At 45.0% G+C, this 15523-nt stretch overlaps 1 protein-coding gene across 3 annotated transcripts in view; it reads right to left on the reverse strand.

The window, feature by feature from the left end:
• Positions 1–15523, reverse strand: part of CRISPLD2 (cysteine rich secretory protein LCCL domain containing 2) — a 74602-nt gene that overhangs the window by 26960 nt on the left and 32119 nt on the right. For all 3 annotated transcript variants that reach the window (XM_075325323.1, XM_075325321.1, XM_075325322.1), the window contains exon 8: positions 6510–6570. In XM_075325323.1, the coding sequence (XP_075181438.1) occupies positions 6510–6570 (61 nt within the window). The remainder of the gene's footprint in view (positions 1–6509; positions 6571–15523) is intronic.

Here is a 15523-nt window from a genome sequence, read left to right on the forward strand (position 1 = left end):
ATGTGTGACACACTGTATATACCATGTGTGATATACTGTATATACCATGTGTGATACACTGTATATACCATGTGTGATATACTGTATATACCATGTGTGACACACTGTATATACCATGTGTGACACACTGTATATACCATGTGTGATATACTGTATATACCATATGTGATACACTGTATATACCATGTGTGATATACTGTATATACCATGTGTAATATACTGTATATACCATGTGTGTTACACTGTATATACCATGTGTGATATACTGTATATACCATGCGTGATATACTGTATATACCATGTGTGATATACTGTATATACCATGTGTAATATACTGTATATACCATGTGTAATATACTGTATATACCATGTGTGATATACTGTATATACCATGTGTGATATATTGTATACACCATGTGTGATATACTGTATATACCATGTGTGATATACTGTATGTGTGATATACTGTATATACCATGTGTGATATACTGTATATACCATGTGTGATATACTGTATATACCATCTGTAATATACTGTATATACCATGTGTGATATACTGTATATACCATGTGTGATATACAGTATATATCATGTGTGATATACTGTATGTGTGATATACTGTATATACCATGTGTGATATACTGTATATACATGTGTGATATACTGTATATACCATGTGTGATACAGTATATACCATGTGTGATATACAATATATACCATGTGTAATATACTGTATAAACCATGTGTGATATACTGTATATACCATGTGTGATATACTGTATATACCATGTGTGATATACTGTATGTGTGATATACTGTATATACCATGTGTGATATACTGTATATACCATGTGTGATATACAGTATATACCATGTGTGATATACAGTATATACCATGTGTGACATACTGTATATACCATGTGTGATATACTGTATATACCATGTGTGATACACTGTATATACCATGTGTGATATATTGTATATACCATGTGTGATACACTGTATATACCATGTGTGATATACTGTATATACCATGTGTGATACACTGTATATACCATGTGTGATATACAGTATACCATGTGTGATATACTGTATATACCATGTGTGATATACAGTATATACCATGTGTGATACACTGTATATACCATGTGTGATACACTGTATATACCATGTGTGATATACTGTATAAACCATGTGTGAAATACTTGTGACGACATGGACACCCAATGCCTAGCATGGGTTAAAGTTTCTTAAAATTCAGCCAGACGTATTGTTATTTTGTGTTAACTCATGTTTGCTAATCTATTGTTTGGGACAAGACCCTTCCAGTAATCATTGTAATGTAGTTGTGTATTGCTAATGTGATTACCTTAGTAGCCATTGTCTAGTCTGTGACTTGCAGACTTCATGTAGATATCCTCAGTCTTTCTATCCACATCATTTAAATGAACATTATCCATGCAGCTTGAAATTCATCCAATAAGAGAAGCAATCTTGTACAACCAATCCGATAAGGGCACAGTATATCTATAGGGAAGGCGCAGGCTATAAAAAGGGGACTTCCTTAAGTCACCAATGGTTGGTGGATGTGCATGATCCAGTCTAAGCTCTTAGGAGCGGACTAGAGGATCAGGATACCTTGTGGCTTCAATCTAGGGACTTCGTTTCCGATTGGAGACCATATCCACAGCCTAGGGATTTCGACTCCGGCTGCCAGGATTGTAACATCATACCAGAGACTACTTAAGGAGGACACTCAGGTTGGGACAGTTCAGTCACCTGTTACAGACTTTGCAGACCTCAGACAGCTTCCTAAATCTAGCGTTATTCCTTTCTCGGTGGGTGCCCGCCAAAAGCGGGGTGCTGCTGGATTGGAGTAAGTAGCCCTGGAAGCTAGGAGGCCCGGACATTCTAATCCCTGGTGAGCAGCGGAAGGGGGAGACTCTGTTGCCTGTTACATTTGTGTGTTTTGCTGGTTATGTGTTATGTGCTGTTAATTGTTTGGGGATCCAATAAAGTCTAATTATTGTGGTTCCCTCATCCTGTGTTGTCTGAGTAGTGTTACGCCCACGGTTAAGGAGGCCGGCGTTCAGTTGGGATGAGCCCTGAGCCACGCTGTCTTTCTAAAGGCGGCCGGGCCAGAGGACGAGAGCACCCACTGACCCCCGTGTCTCCACAGCAGAGCACCCACTGACCCCGTGTCTCCACAGGAGAGCACCCACTGACCCCCGTGTCTCCACAGGAGAGCACCCACTGACCCCCGTGTCTCCACAGGAGAGCACCCACTGACCCCCGTGTCTCCACAGGAGAGCACCCACTGACACCCGTGTCTCCACAGGAGAGCACCCACTCACCCCCGTGTCTCCACAGGAGAGCACCCACTGACCCCCGTGTCTCCACAGGAGAGCACCCACTGACCCCCGTGTCTCCACAGGAGAGCACCCACTCACCCCCGTGTCTCCACAATACTGTATATACCATGTGTAATACATATTGATTATTTATATACACAGATATTCTTATTACGTTTAAACAAACATACTACAGCTCAGACCACCTTCACATATATACCATGTGTGACACACTGTATATACCATGTGTGACATACTGTATATACCATATGTGATACACTGTATATACCATGTGTGATATACTGTATATACCATGTGTGATATACTGTATATACCATGTGTGACACACTGTATATACCATGTGTGATATACTGTATATACCATATGTGATACACTGTATATACCATGTGTGACATACTGTATATACCATATGTGATACACTGTATATACCATGTGTGATATACTGTATATACCATGTGTGATATACTGTATATACCATATGTGACACACTGTATATACCATGTGTGACATACTGTATATACCATATGTGATACACTGTATATACCATGTGTGATATACTGTATATACCATGTGTGATATACTGTATATACCATATGTGATACACTGTATATACCATGTGTGATATACTGTATATACCATGTGTGATATACTGTATATACCATATGTGACACACTGTATATACCATGTGTGACATACTGTATATACCATGTGTGATATACTGTATATACCATATGTGATATACTGTATATACCATGTGTGATATACTGTATATACCATATGTGATACATTGTATATACCATGTGTGATATACTGTATATACCAAGTGTGACACACTGTATATACCATATGTGATATACTGTATATACCATGTGTGACACACTGTATATACCATGTGTGATATACTGTATATACCATATGTGATACATTGTATATCCCATGTGTGATATACTGTATATACCATGTGTGACACAATGTATATACCATGTGTGATATACTGCATATACCATGTGTGACACACTGTATATACCATGTGTGATATACTGTATATACCATATGTGATACACTGTATATACCATGTGTGATATACTGTATATACCATATGTGATACATTGTATATACCATGTGTGATATACTGTATATACCATGTGTGACACACTGTATATACCATGTGTGATATACTGTATATACCATGTGTGACACACTGTATATACCATGTGTGATATACTGTATATACCATATGTGATACACTGTATATACCATGTGTGATATACTGTATATACCATATGTGATACACTGTATATACCATGTGTGATATACTGTATATACCATGTGTGACACACTGTATATACCATGTGTGATATACTGTATATACCATGTGTGATATACTGTATATACCATGTGTGACACACTGTATATACCATGTGTGATATACTGTATATACCATGTGTGACACACTGTATATACCATGTGTGATATACTGTATATACCATGTGTGATATACTGTATATACCATGTGTGATATACTGTATATACCATGTGTGACACACTGTATATACCATGTGTGATATACTGTATATACCATGTGTGATATACTGTATATACCATGTGTGACACACTGTATATACCATGTGTGATATACTGTATATACCATGTGTGACACACTGTATATACCATGTGTGATATACTGTATATACCATGTGTGATATACTGTATATACCATGTGTGATATACTGTATATACCATGTGTGATACTGTAAATACCATGTGTGACACACTGTATATACCATGTGTGATATACTGTATATACCATGTGTGACACACTGTATATACCATGTGTGACACACTGTATATATCATGTGTGATATACAGTATATACCATGTGTGACACACTGTATATACCATGTGTGATATACTGCATATACCATGTGTGATATACTGTATATACCATGTGTGACACAATGTATATACCATGTGTGATATACTGTATATACCATGTGTGACACAATGTATATACCATGTGTGATATACTGCATATACCATGTGTGACACACTGTATATACCATGTGTGATATACTGTATATACCATGTGTGATATACTGTATATACCATGTGTGATATACTGTATATACCATGTGTGACACACTGTATATACCATGTGTGATATACTGTATATACCATGTGTGACACACTGTATATACCATGTGTGATATACTGTATATACCATGTGTGATATACTGTATATACCATGTGTGACACACTGTATATACCATGTGTGATATACTGTATATACCATGTGTGATATACTGTATATACCATGTGTGACACACTGTATATACCATGTGTGATATACTGTATATACCATGTGTGACACACTGTATATACCATGTGTGATATACTGTATATACCATGTGTGATATACTGTATATACCATGTGTGATATACTGTATATACCATGTGTGATACTGTAAATACCATGTGTGACACACTGTATATACCATGTGTGATATACTGTATATACCATGTGTGACACACTGTATATACCATGTGTGATACACTGTATATATCATGTGTGATATACAGTATATACCATGTGTGACACACTGTATATACCATGTGTGATATACTGCATATACCATGTGTGATATACTGCATATACCATGTGTGATATACTGTATATACCATGTGTGACACACTGTATATACCATGTGTGATACACTGTATATATCATGTGTGATATACAGTATATACCATGTGTGATATACTGTATATACCATGTGTGATATACTGTATATACCATGTGTGATACACTGTATATACCATGTGTGATACACTGTATATACCATGTGTGATATACTGTATATACCATGTGTGATACACTGTATATACCACGTGTGATATACAGTATATACCATGTGTGATATACAGTGTATACCATGTGTGTTACACTGTATATACCATGTGTGATATACTGTATATACCATGTGTGATATACTGTATATACCATGTGTGACACACTGTATATACCATGTGTGACACACTGTATATACCATGTGTGACACACTGTATATACCATGTGTGATACACTGTATATACCATGTGTGATATACTGTATATACCATGTGTGATATACTGTATATACCATGTGTAATATACTGTATATACCATGTGTGATACACTATATACCATGTGTGATATACTGTATATACCATGTGTAATATACTGTATATACCATGTGTGATATACTGTATATACCATGTGTGATATACTGTATATACCATGTGTAATATACTGTATATACCATGTGTGATATACTGTATATACCATGTGTGATATACTGTATATACCATGTGTAATATACTGTATATACCATGTGTAATATACTGAATATACCATGTGTGATATACTGTATATACCATGTGTGATATACTGTATATACCATGTGTAATATACTGTATATACCATGTGTGATACACTGTATATACCATGTGTGATATACTGTATATACCATGTGTAATATACTGTATATACCATGTGTGATATACTGTATATACCATGTGTGATATACTGTATATACCATGTGTAATATACTGTATATACCATGTGTGATGTACTGTATATACCATGTGTGATACCGCCAGCGCCCCCCGATGGCCAATCCTCTCCATCTCACTATGGATTGTCGCGGAGGTTACCCAAAATCCACCCCCCATCAAAACCCCATTTATCCCCATAAGGAAAGTGAGGAGGGGAGAGTAACAATGACTGCGGAGGCGCTGGACCGAGAAAAAACACTGCGTATAAAGCCGAGCGAGTATTCACACAGGAGCGGCCTCACAGTAAGCGTGTACTGCCACTGCCGCAGAAAGCAGGGGAGAGAATCCTGCTGCAGACGATCCTGCTGAGTGGGTGGGCTCCTCCTGATGTGATGTCACAGCTGTGCTGTATTCACTGAGCCAATCAGATGACTCCTCCTATTACTCCTCCTCCCCTCTCAGTCAGAGAGAGAACTGCAGCTGCATCCCCCTCCTCCAGCAAGTGTACAAAACTGCAATATTACCACAAGCTGCAGCTGCTGAGGTGTCACACTGCAAAATATCACATACACGAAGGCGGCAGATAACAGAGAGCGCTCGTACCTGTTACAGGTGGATCCCTTACACTTATCCCTCATCCGGGTCTCACATTTGATGACTTGAGCTGCAAAAAAACAAAAAAAAATGAGAGTAAATATCACATCTGACTGATGTCACCGCTGATCTCTGGTGATGAATAGGAGGTGTTCTCAGTGATGTCACTGCTGATCTCTGGTGATGGATAGGAGGTGTTCTCAGTGATGTCACTGCTGATCTCTGGTGATGGATAGGTGGTGTTCTCAGTGATGTCACTGCTGATCTCTGGTGATGGATAGGCGGTGTTCTCAGTGATGTCACTGCTGATCTCTGGTGATGGATAGGCGGTGTTCTCAGTGATGTCACCGCTGATCTCTGGTGATAGATAGGAGGTGTTCTCAGTGATGTCACTGCTGATCTCTGGTGATGGATAGGAGGTGTTCTCAGTGATGTCACTGCTGATCTCCGGTGATGGATAGGAGGTGTTCTCAGTGATGTCACCGCTGGTCTCTGGTGATGGATAGGAGGTGTTCTCAGTGATGTCACTGCTGATCTCTGGTGATGGATAGGAGGTGTTCTCAGTGATGTCACCGCTGATCTCTGGTGATGGATAGGCGGTGTTCTCAGTGATGTCACCGCTGATCTCTGGTGATGGATAGGAGGTGTTCTCAGTGATGTCACCGCTGATCTCTGGTGATGGATAGGCGGTGTTCTCAGTGATGTCACCGCTGATCTCTGGTGATGGATAGGCGGTGTTCTCAGTGATGTCACCGCTGATCTCTGGTGATGGATAGGAGGTGTTCTCAGTGATGTCACCGCTGATCTCTGGTGATGGATAGGAGGTGTTCTCAGTGATGTCACCGCTGATCTCTGGTGATGGATAGGCGGTGTTCTCAGTGATGTCACCGCTGATCTCTGGTGATGGATAGGCGGTGTTCTCAGTGATGTCACCGCTGATCTCTGGTGATGGATAGGAGGTGTTCTCAGTGATGTCACTGCTGATCTCTGGTGATGGATAGGAGGTGTTCTCAGTGATGTCACTGCTGATCTCTGGTGATGGATAGGCGGTGTTCTCAGTGATGTCACCGCTGATCTCTGGTGATGGATAGGAGGTGTTCTCAGTGATGTCACCGCTGATCTCTGGTGATGGATAGGCGGTGTTCTCAGTGATGTCACCGCTGATCTCTGGTGATGGATAGGCGGTGTTCTCAGTGATGTCACCGCTGATCTCTGGTGATGGATAGGAGGTGTTCTCAGTGATGTCACCGCTGATCTCTGGTGATGGATAGGCGGTGTTCTCAGTGATGTCACCGCTGATCTCTGGTGATGAATAGGAGGTGTTCTCAGTGATGTCACTGCTGATCTCCGGTGATGGATAGGAGGTGTTCTCAGTGATGTCACCGCTGGTCTCTGGTGATGGATAGGAGGTGTTCTCAGTGATGTCACCGCTGATCTCTGGTGATGAATAGGAGGTGTTCTCAGTGATGTCACCGCTGATCTCTGGTGATGGATAGGAGGTGTTCTCAGTGATGTCACCGCTGGTCTCTGGTGATGGATAGGAGGTGTTCTCAGTGATGTCACTGCTGATCTCTGGTGATGGATAGGAGGTGTTCTCAGTGATGTCACCGCTGATCTCTGGTGATGGATAGGCGGTGTTCTCAGTGATGTCACTGCTGATCTCTGATGATGGATAGGAGGTGTTCTCAGTGATGTCACCGCTGATCTCTGGTGATGGATAGGAGGTGTTCTCAGTGATGTCACCGCTGATCTCTGGTGATGGATAGGAGGTGTTCTCAGTGATGTCACTGCTGATCTCTGGTGATGGATAGGAGGTGTTCTCAGTGATGTCACCGCTGATCTCTGGTGATGGATAGGCGGTGTTCTCAGTGATGTCACCGCTGATCTCTGGTGATGGATAGGAGGTGTTCTCAGTGATGTCACTGCTGATCTCTGGTGATGGATAGGAGGTGTTCTCAGTGATGTCACTGCTGATCTCTGGTGATGGATAGGAGGTGTTCTCAGTGATGTCACTGCTGATCTCTGGTGATGGATAGGAGGTGTTCTCAGTGATGTCACTGCTGATCTCTGGTGATGGATAGGTGGTGTTCTCAGTGATGTCACTGCTGATCTCTGGTGATGGATAGGAGGTGTTCTCAGTGATGTCACCGCTGATCTCTGGTGATGGATAGGAGGCGGTGTTCTCAGTGATGTCACCGCTGATCTCTGGTGATGGATAGGAGGTGTTCTCAGTGATGTCACCGCTGATCTCCGGTGATGGATAGGTGTTCTCAGTGATGTCACTGCTGATCTCTGGTGATGGATAGGAGGTGTTCTCAGTGATGTCACCGCTGATCTCTGGTGATGGATAGGAGGTGTTCTCAGTGATGTCACTGCTGATCTCTGGTGATGGATAGGAGGTGTTCTCAGTGATGTCACTGCTGATCTCTGGTGATGGATAGGCGGTGTTCTCAGTGATGTCACTGCTGATCTCTGGTGATGGATAGGCGGTGTTCTCAGTGATGTCACTGCTGATCTCTGGTGATGGATAGGCGGTGTTCTCAGTGATGTCACCGCTGATCTCTGGTGATGGATAGGCGGTGTTCTCAGTGATGTCACCGCTGATCTCTGGTGATGGATAGGTGGTGTTCTCAGTGATGTCACTGCTGATCTCTGGTGATGGATAGGAGGCGTTCTCAGTGATATCACCGCTGATCTCTGGTGATGGATAGGTGGTGTTCTCAGTGATCTCACTGCTGATCTCTGGTGATGGATAGGCGGTGTTCTCAGTGATGTCACCGCTGATCTCTGGTGATGGATAGGAGGTGTTCTCAGTGATGTCACTGCTGATCTCTGGTGATGGATAGGAGGTGTTCTCAGTGATGTCACCGCTGATCTCTGGTGATGGATAGGCGGTGTTCTCAGTGATGTCACCGCTGATCTCTGGTGATGGATAGGAGGTGTTCTCAGTGATGTCACTGCTGATCTCTGGTGATTGATAGGAGGTGTTCTCAGTGATGTGACCGCTGATCTCTGGTGATGGATAGGAGGTGTTCTCAGTGATGTCACTGCTGATCTCTGGTGATGGATAGGAGGTGTTCTCAGTAATGTCACTGCTGATCTCTGGTGATGGATAGGTGTTCTCAGTGATGTCACCGCTGATCTCTGGTGATGGATAGGAGGTGTTCTCAGTGATGTCACCGCTGATCTCTGGTGATGGATAGGAGGTGTTCTCAGTGATGTCACCGCTGATCTCTGGTGATGGATAGGAGGTGTTCTCAGTGATGTCACCGCTGATCTCTGGTGATGGATAGGAGGTGTTCTCAGTGATGTCACCGCTGATCTCTGGTGATGGATAGGCGGTGTTCTCAGTGATGTCACCGCTGATCTCTGGTGATGGATAGGAGGTGTTCTCAGTGATGTCACTGCTGATCTCTGGTGATGGATAGGAGGTGTTCTCAGTGATGTCACCGCTGATCTCTGGTGATTGATAGGAGGTGTTCTCAGTGATGTCACCGCTGATCTCTGGTGATGGATAGGAGGTGTTCTCAGTGATGTCACTGCTGATCTCTGGTGATGGATAGGAGGTGTTCTCAGTGATGTCACCGCTGATCTCTGGTGATTGATAGGAGGTGTTCTCAGTGATGTCACCGCTGATCTCTGGTGATGGATAGGAGGTGTTCTCAGTGATGTCACCGCTGATCTCTGGTGATGGATAGGAGGTGTTCTCAGTGATGTCACCGCTGATCTCTGGTCATGGATAGGTGGTGTTCTCAGTGATCTCACTGCTGATCTCTGGTGATGGATAGGCGGTGTTCTCAGTGATGTCACTGCTGATCTCTGGTGATGGATAGGCGGTGTTCTCAGTGATGTCACTGCTGATCTCTGGTGATGGATAGGAGGTGTTCTCAGTGATGTCACTGCTGATCTCTGGTGATGGATAGGAGGTGTTCTCAGTGATGTCACCGCTGATCTCTGGTGATGGATAGGAGGTGTTCTCAGTGATGTCACCGCTGATCTCTGGTCATGGATAGGTGGTGTTCTCAGTGATCTCACTGCTGATCTCTGGTGATGGATAGGAGGTGTTCTCAGTGATGTCACTGCTGATCTCTGGTGATGGATAGGCGGTGTTCTCAGTGATGTCACCGCTGATCTCTGGTGATGGATAGGAGGTGTTCTCAGTGATGTCACCGCTGATCTCTGGTGATGGATAGGCGGTGTTCTCAGTGATGTCACTGCTGATCTCTGGTGATGGATAGGAGGTGTTCTCAGTGATCTCACTGCTGATCTCTGGTGATGGATAGGCGGTGTTCTCAGTGATGTCACTGCTGATCTCTGGTGATGGATAGGAGGTGTTCTCAGTGATGTCACTGCTGATCTCTGGTGATGGATAGGCGGTGTTCTCAGTGATGTCACTGCTGATCTCTGGTGATGGATAGGCGGTGTTCTCAGTGATGTCACTGCTGATCTCTGGTGATGGATAGGTGGTGTTCTCAGTGATGTCACCGCTGATCTCTGGTGATGGATAGGCGGTGTTCTCAGTGATGTCACCGCTGATCTCTGGTGATGGATAGGTGGTGTTCTCAGTGATGTCACTGCTGATCTCTGGTGATGGATAGGAGGCGTTCTCAGTGATATCACCGCTGATCTCTGGTGATGGATAGGTGGTGTTCTCAGTGATCTCACTGCTGATCTCTGGTGATGGATAGGCGGTGTTCTCAGTGATGTCACCGCTGATCTCTGGTGATGGATAGGAGGTGTTCTCAGTGATGTCACTGCTGATCTCTGGTGATGGATAGGAGGTGTTCTCAGTGATGTCACCGCTGATCTCTGGTGATGGATAGGCGGTGTTCTCAGTGATGTCACCGCTGATCTCTGGTGATGGATAGGAGGTGTTCTCAGTGATGTCACTGCTGATCTCTGGTGATTGATAGGAGGTGTTCTCAGTGATGTCACCGCTGATCTCTGGTGATGGATAGGAGGTGTTCTCAGTGATGTCACTGCTGATCTCTGGTGATGGATAGGCGGTGTTCTCAGTGATGTCACCGCTGATCTCTGGTGATGGATAGGAGGTGTTCTCAGTGATGTCACCGCTGATCTCTGGTGATGGATAGGAGGTGTTCTCAGTGATGTCACCGCTGATCTCTGGTGATGGATAGGAGGTGTTCTCAGTGATGTCACCGCTGATCTCTGGTGATGGATAGGAGGTGTTCTCAGTGATCTCACTGCTGATCTCTGGTGATGGATAGGCGGTGTTCTCAGTGATGTCACTGCTGATCTCTGGTGATGGATAGGAGGTGTTCTCAGTGATGTCACCGCTGATCTCTGGTGATGGATAGGCGGTGTTCTCAGTGATGTCACCGCTGATCTCTGGTGATGGATAGGAGGTGTTCTCAGTGATGTCACCGCTGATCTCTGGTGATGGATAGCCTGTGTTCTCAGTGATGTCACCGCTGATCTCTGGTGATGGATAGGAGGTGTTCTCAGTGATGTCACTGCTGATCTCTGGTGATGGATAGGAGGTGTTCTCAGTGATGTCACCGCTGATCTCTGGTGATGGATAGGCGGTGTTCTCAGTGATGTCACCGCTGATCTCTGGTGATGGATAGGAGGTGTTCTCAGTGATGTCACTGCTGATCTCTGGTGATGGATAGGAGGTGTTCTCAGTGATGTCACCGCTGATCTCTGGTGATTGATAGGAGGTGTTCTCAGTGATGTCACCGCTGATCTCTGGTGATGGATAGGAGGTGTTCTCAGTGATGTCACCGCTGATCTCTGGTGATGGATAGGAGGTGTTCTCAGTGATGTCACCGCTGATCTCTGGTGATGGATAGGAGGTGTTCTCAGTGATGTCACCGCTGATCTCTGGTGATGGATAGGAGGTGTTCTCAGTGATGTCACCGCTGATCTCTGGTGATGGATAGGCGGTGTTCTCAGTGATGTCACCGCTGATCTCTGGTGATGGATAGGAGGTGTTCTCAGTGATGTCACCGCTGATCTCTGGTGATGGATAGGCGGTGTTCTCAGTGATGTCACTGCTGATCTCTGGTGATGGATAGGAGGTGTTCTCAGTGATGTTACTGCTGATCTCTGGTGATGGATAGGAGGTGTTCTCAGTGATGTCACCGCTGATCTCTGGTGATGGATAGGCGGTGTTCTCAGTGATGTCACCGCTGATCTCTGGTGATGGATAGGAGGTATTCTCATTGATGTCACCGCTGAGCTCTGGTGATGGATAGGTGGTGTTCTCAGTGATGTCACCGCTGATCTCTCGTGATGGATAGGCGGTGTTCTCAGTGATGTCACCGCTGATCTCTGGTGATGGATAGGTGGTGTTCTCAGTGATGTCACCGCTGATCTCTGGTGATGGATAGGAGGTGTTCTCAGTGATGTCACTGCTGATCTCTGGTGATGGATAGGAGGTGTTCTCAGTGATGTCACCGCTGATCTCTGGTGATGGATAGGAGGTGTTCTCAGTGATGTCACTGCTGATCTCTGGTGATGGATAGGAGGTGTTCTCAGTGATGTCACCGCTGATCTCTGGTGATGGATAGGAGGTGTTCTCAGTGATGTCACCGTTGATCTCTGGTGATAGATAGGAGGTGTTCTCAGTGATGTCACCGCTGATCTCTGGTGATGGATAGGCGGTGTTCTCAGTGATGTCACTGCTGATCTCTGGTGATGGATAGGCGGTGTTCTCAGTGATGTCACTGCTGATCTCTGGTGATGGATAGGTGTTCTCAGTGATGTCACTGCTGATCTCTGGTGATGGATAGGAGGTGTTCTCAGTGATGTCACCGCTGATCTCTGGTGATGGATAGGCGGTGTTCTCAGTGATGTCACTGCTGATCTCTGGTGATGGATAGGAGGTGTTCTCAGTGATGTCACTGCTGATCTCTGGTGATGGATAGGAGGTGTTCTCAGTGATGTCACCGCTGATCTCTGGTGATGGATAGGCGGAGTTCTCAGTGATGTCACTGCTGATCTCTGGTGATGGATAGGAGGTGTTCTCAGTGATGTCACTGCTGATCTCTGGTGATGGATAGGCGGTGTTCTCAGTGATGTCACTGCTGATCTCTGGTGATGGATAGGTGTTCTCAGTGATGTCACTGCTGATCTCTGGTGATGGATAGGAGGTGTTCTCAGTGATGTCACCGCTGATCTCTGGTGATGGATAGGCGGTGTTCTCAGTGATGTCACCGCTGATCTCTGGTGATGGATAGGTGGTGTTCTCAGTGATGTCACTGCTGATCTCTGGTGATGGATAGGAGGTGTTCTCAGTGATGTCACCGCTGATCTCTGGTGATGGATAGGAGGTGTTCTCAGTGATGTCACTGCTGATCTCTGGTGATGGATAGGAGGTGTTCTCAGTGATGTCACTGCTGATCTCTGGTGATGGATAGGCGGTGTTCTCAGTGATGTCACCGCTGATCTCTGGTGATGGATAGGAGGTGTTCTCAGTGATGTCACTGCTGATCTCTGGTGATGGATAGGTGGTGTTCTCAGTGATGTCACTGCTGATCTCTGGTGATGGATAGGCGGTGTTCTCAGTGATGTCACCGCTGATCTCTGATGATGGATAGGCGGTGTTCTCAGTGATGTCACCGTTGATCTCTGGTGATGGATAGGTGGTGTTCTCAGTGATGTCACCGCTGATCTCTGGTGATGGATAGGAGGTGTTCTCAGTGATGTCACCGCTGATCTCTGGTGATGGATAGGAGGTGTTCTCAGTGATGTCACTGCTGATCTCTGGTGATGGATAGGTGGTGTTCTCAGTGATGTCACTGCTGATCTCTGGTGATGGATAGGCGGTGTTCTCAGTGATGTCACTGCTGATCTCTGGTGATGGATAGGAGGTGTTCTCAGTGATGTCACCGCTGATCTCTGGTGATGGATAGGAGGTGTTCTCAGTGATGTCACTGCTGATCTCTGGTGATGGATAGGTGGTGTTCTCAGTGATGTCACTGCTGATCTCTGGTGATGGATAGGCGGTGTTCTCAGTGATGTCACTGCTGATCTCTGGTGATGGATAGGCGGTGTTCTCAGTGATGTCACTGCTGATCTCTGGTGATGGATAGGTGGTGTTCTCAGTGATGTCACTGCTGATCTCTGGTGATGGATAGGCGGTGTTCTCAGTGATGTCACTGCTGATCTCTGGTGATGGATAGGAGGTGTTCTCAGTGATGTCACCGCTGATCTCTGGTGATGGATAGGAGGTGTTCTCAGTGATGTCACTGCTGATCTCTGGTGATGGATAGGAGGTGTTCTCAGTGATGTCACTGCTGATCTCTGGTGATGGATAGGTGGTGTTCTCAGTGATGTCACTGCTGATCTCTGGTGATGGATAGGCGGTGTTCTCAGTGATGTCACTGCTGATCTCTGGTGATGGATAGGAGGTGTTCTCAGTGATGTCACCGCTGATCTCTGGTGATGGGTAGGTGGTGTTCTCAGTGATGTCACTGCTGATCTCTGGTGATGGATAGGCGGTGTTCTCAGTGATGTTACCGCTGATCTCTGGTGATGGATAGGCGGTGTTCTCAGTGATGTCACCGCTGATCTCTGGTGATGGATAGGAGGTGTTCTCAGTGATGTCACCGCTGATCTCTGGTGATGGATAGGTGGTGTTCTCAGTGATGTCACTGCTGATCTCTGGTGATGGATAGGAGGTGTTCTCAGTGATGTCACTGCTGATCTCTGGTGATGGATAGGCGGTGTTCTCAGTGATGTCACCGCTGATCTCTGGTGATGGATAGGAGGTGTTCTCAGTGATGTCACCGCTGATCTCTGGTGATGGATAGGTGGTGTTCTCAGTGATGTCACTGCTGATCTCTGGTGATGGATAGGAGGTGTTCTCAGTGATGTCACTGCTGATCTCTGGTGATGGATAGGCGGTGTTCTCAGTGATGTCACCGCTGATCTCTGGTGATGGATAGGCGGTGTTCTCAGTGATGTCACCGCTGATCTCTGGTGATGGATAGGAGGTGTTCTCAGTGATGTCACTGCTGATCTCTGGTGATGGATAGGAGGTGTTCTCAGTGATGTCA

Source organism: Anomaloglossus baeobatrachus, chromosome 10, assembly GCF_048569485.1.
Source record: "Anomaloglossus baeobatrachus isolate aAnoBae1 chromosome 10, aAnoBae1.hap1, whole genome shotgun sequence".
In the NCBI taxonomy this organism is placed as follows: domain Eukaryota; kingdom Metazoa; phylum Chordata; class Amphibia; order Anura; family Aromobatidae; genus Anomaloglossus; species Anomaloglossus baeobatrachus.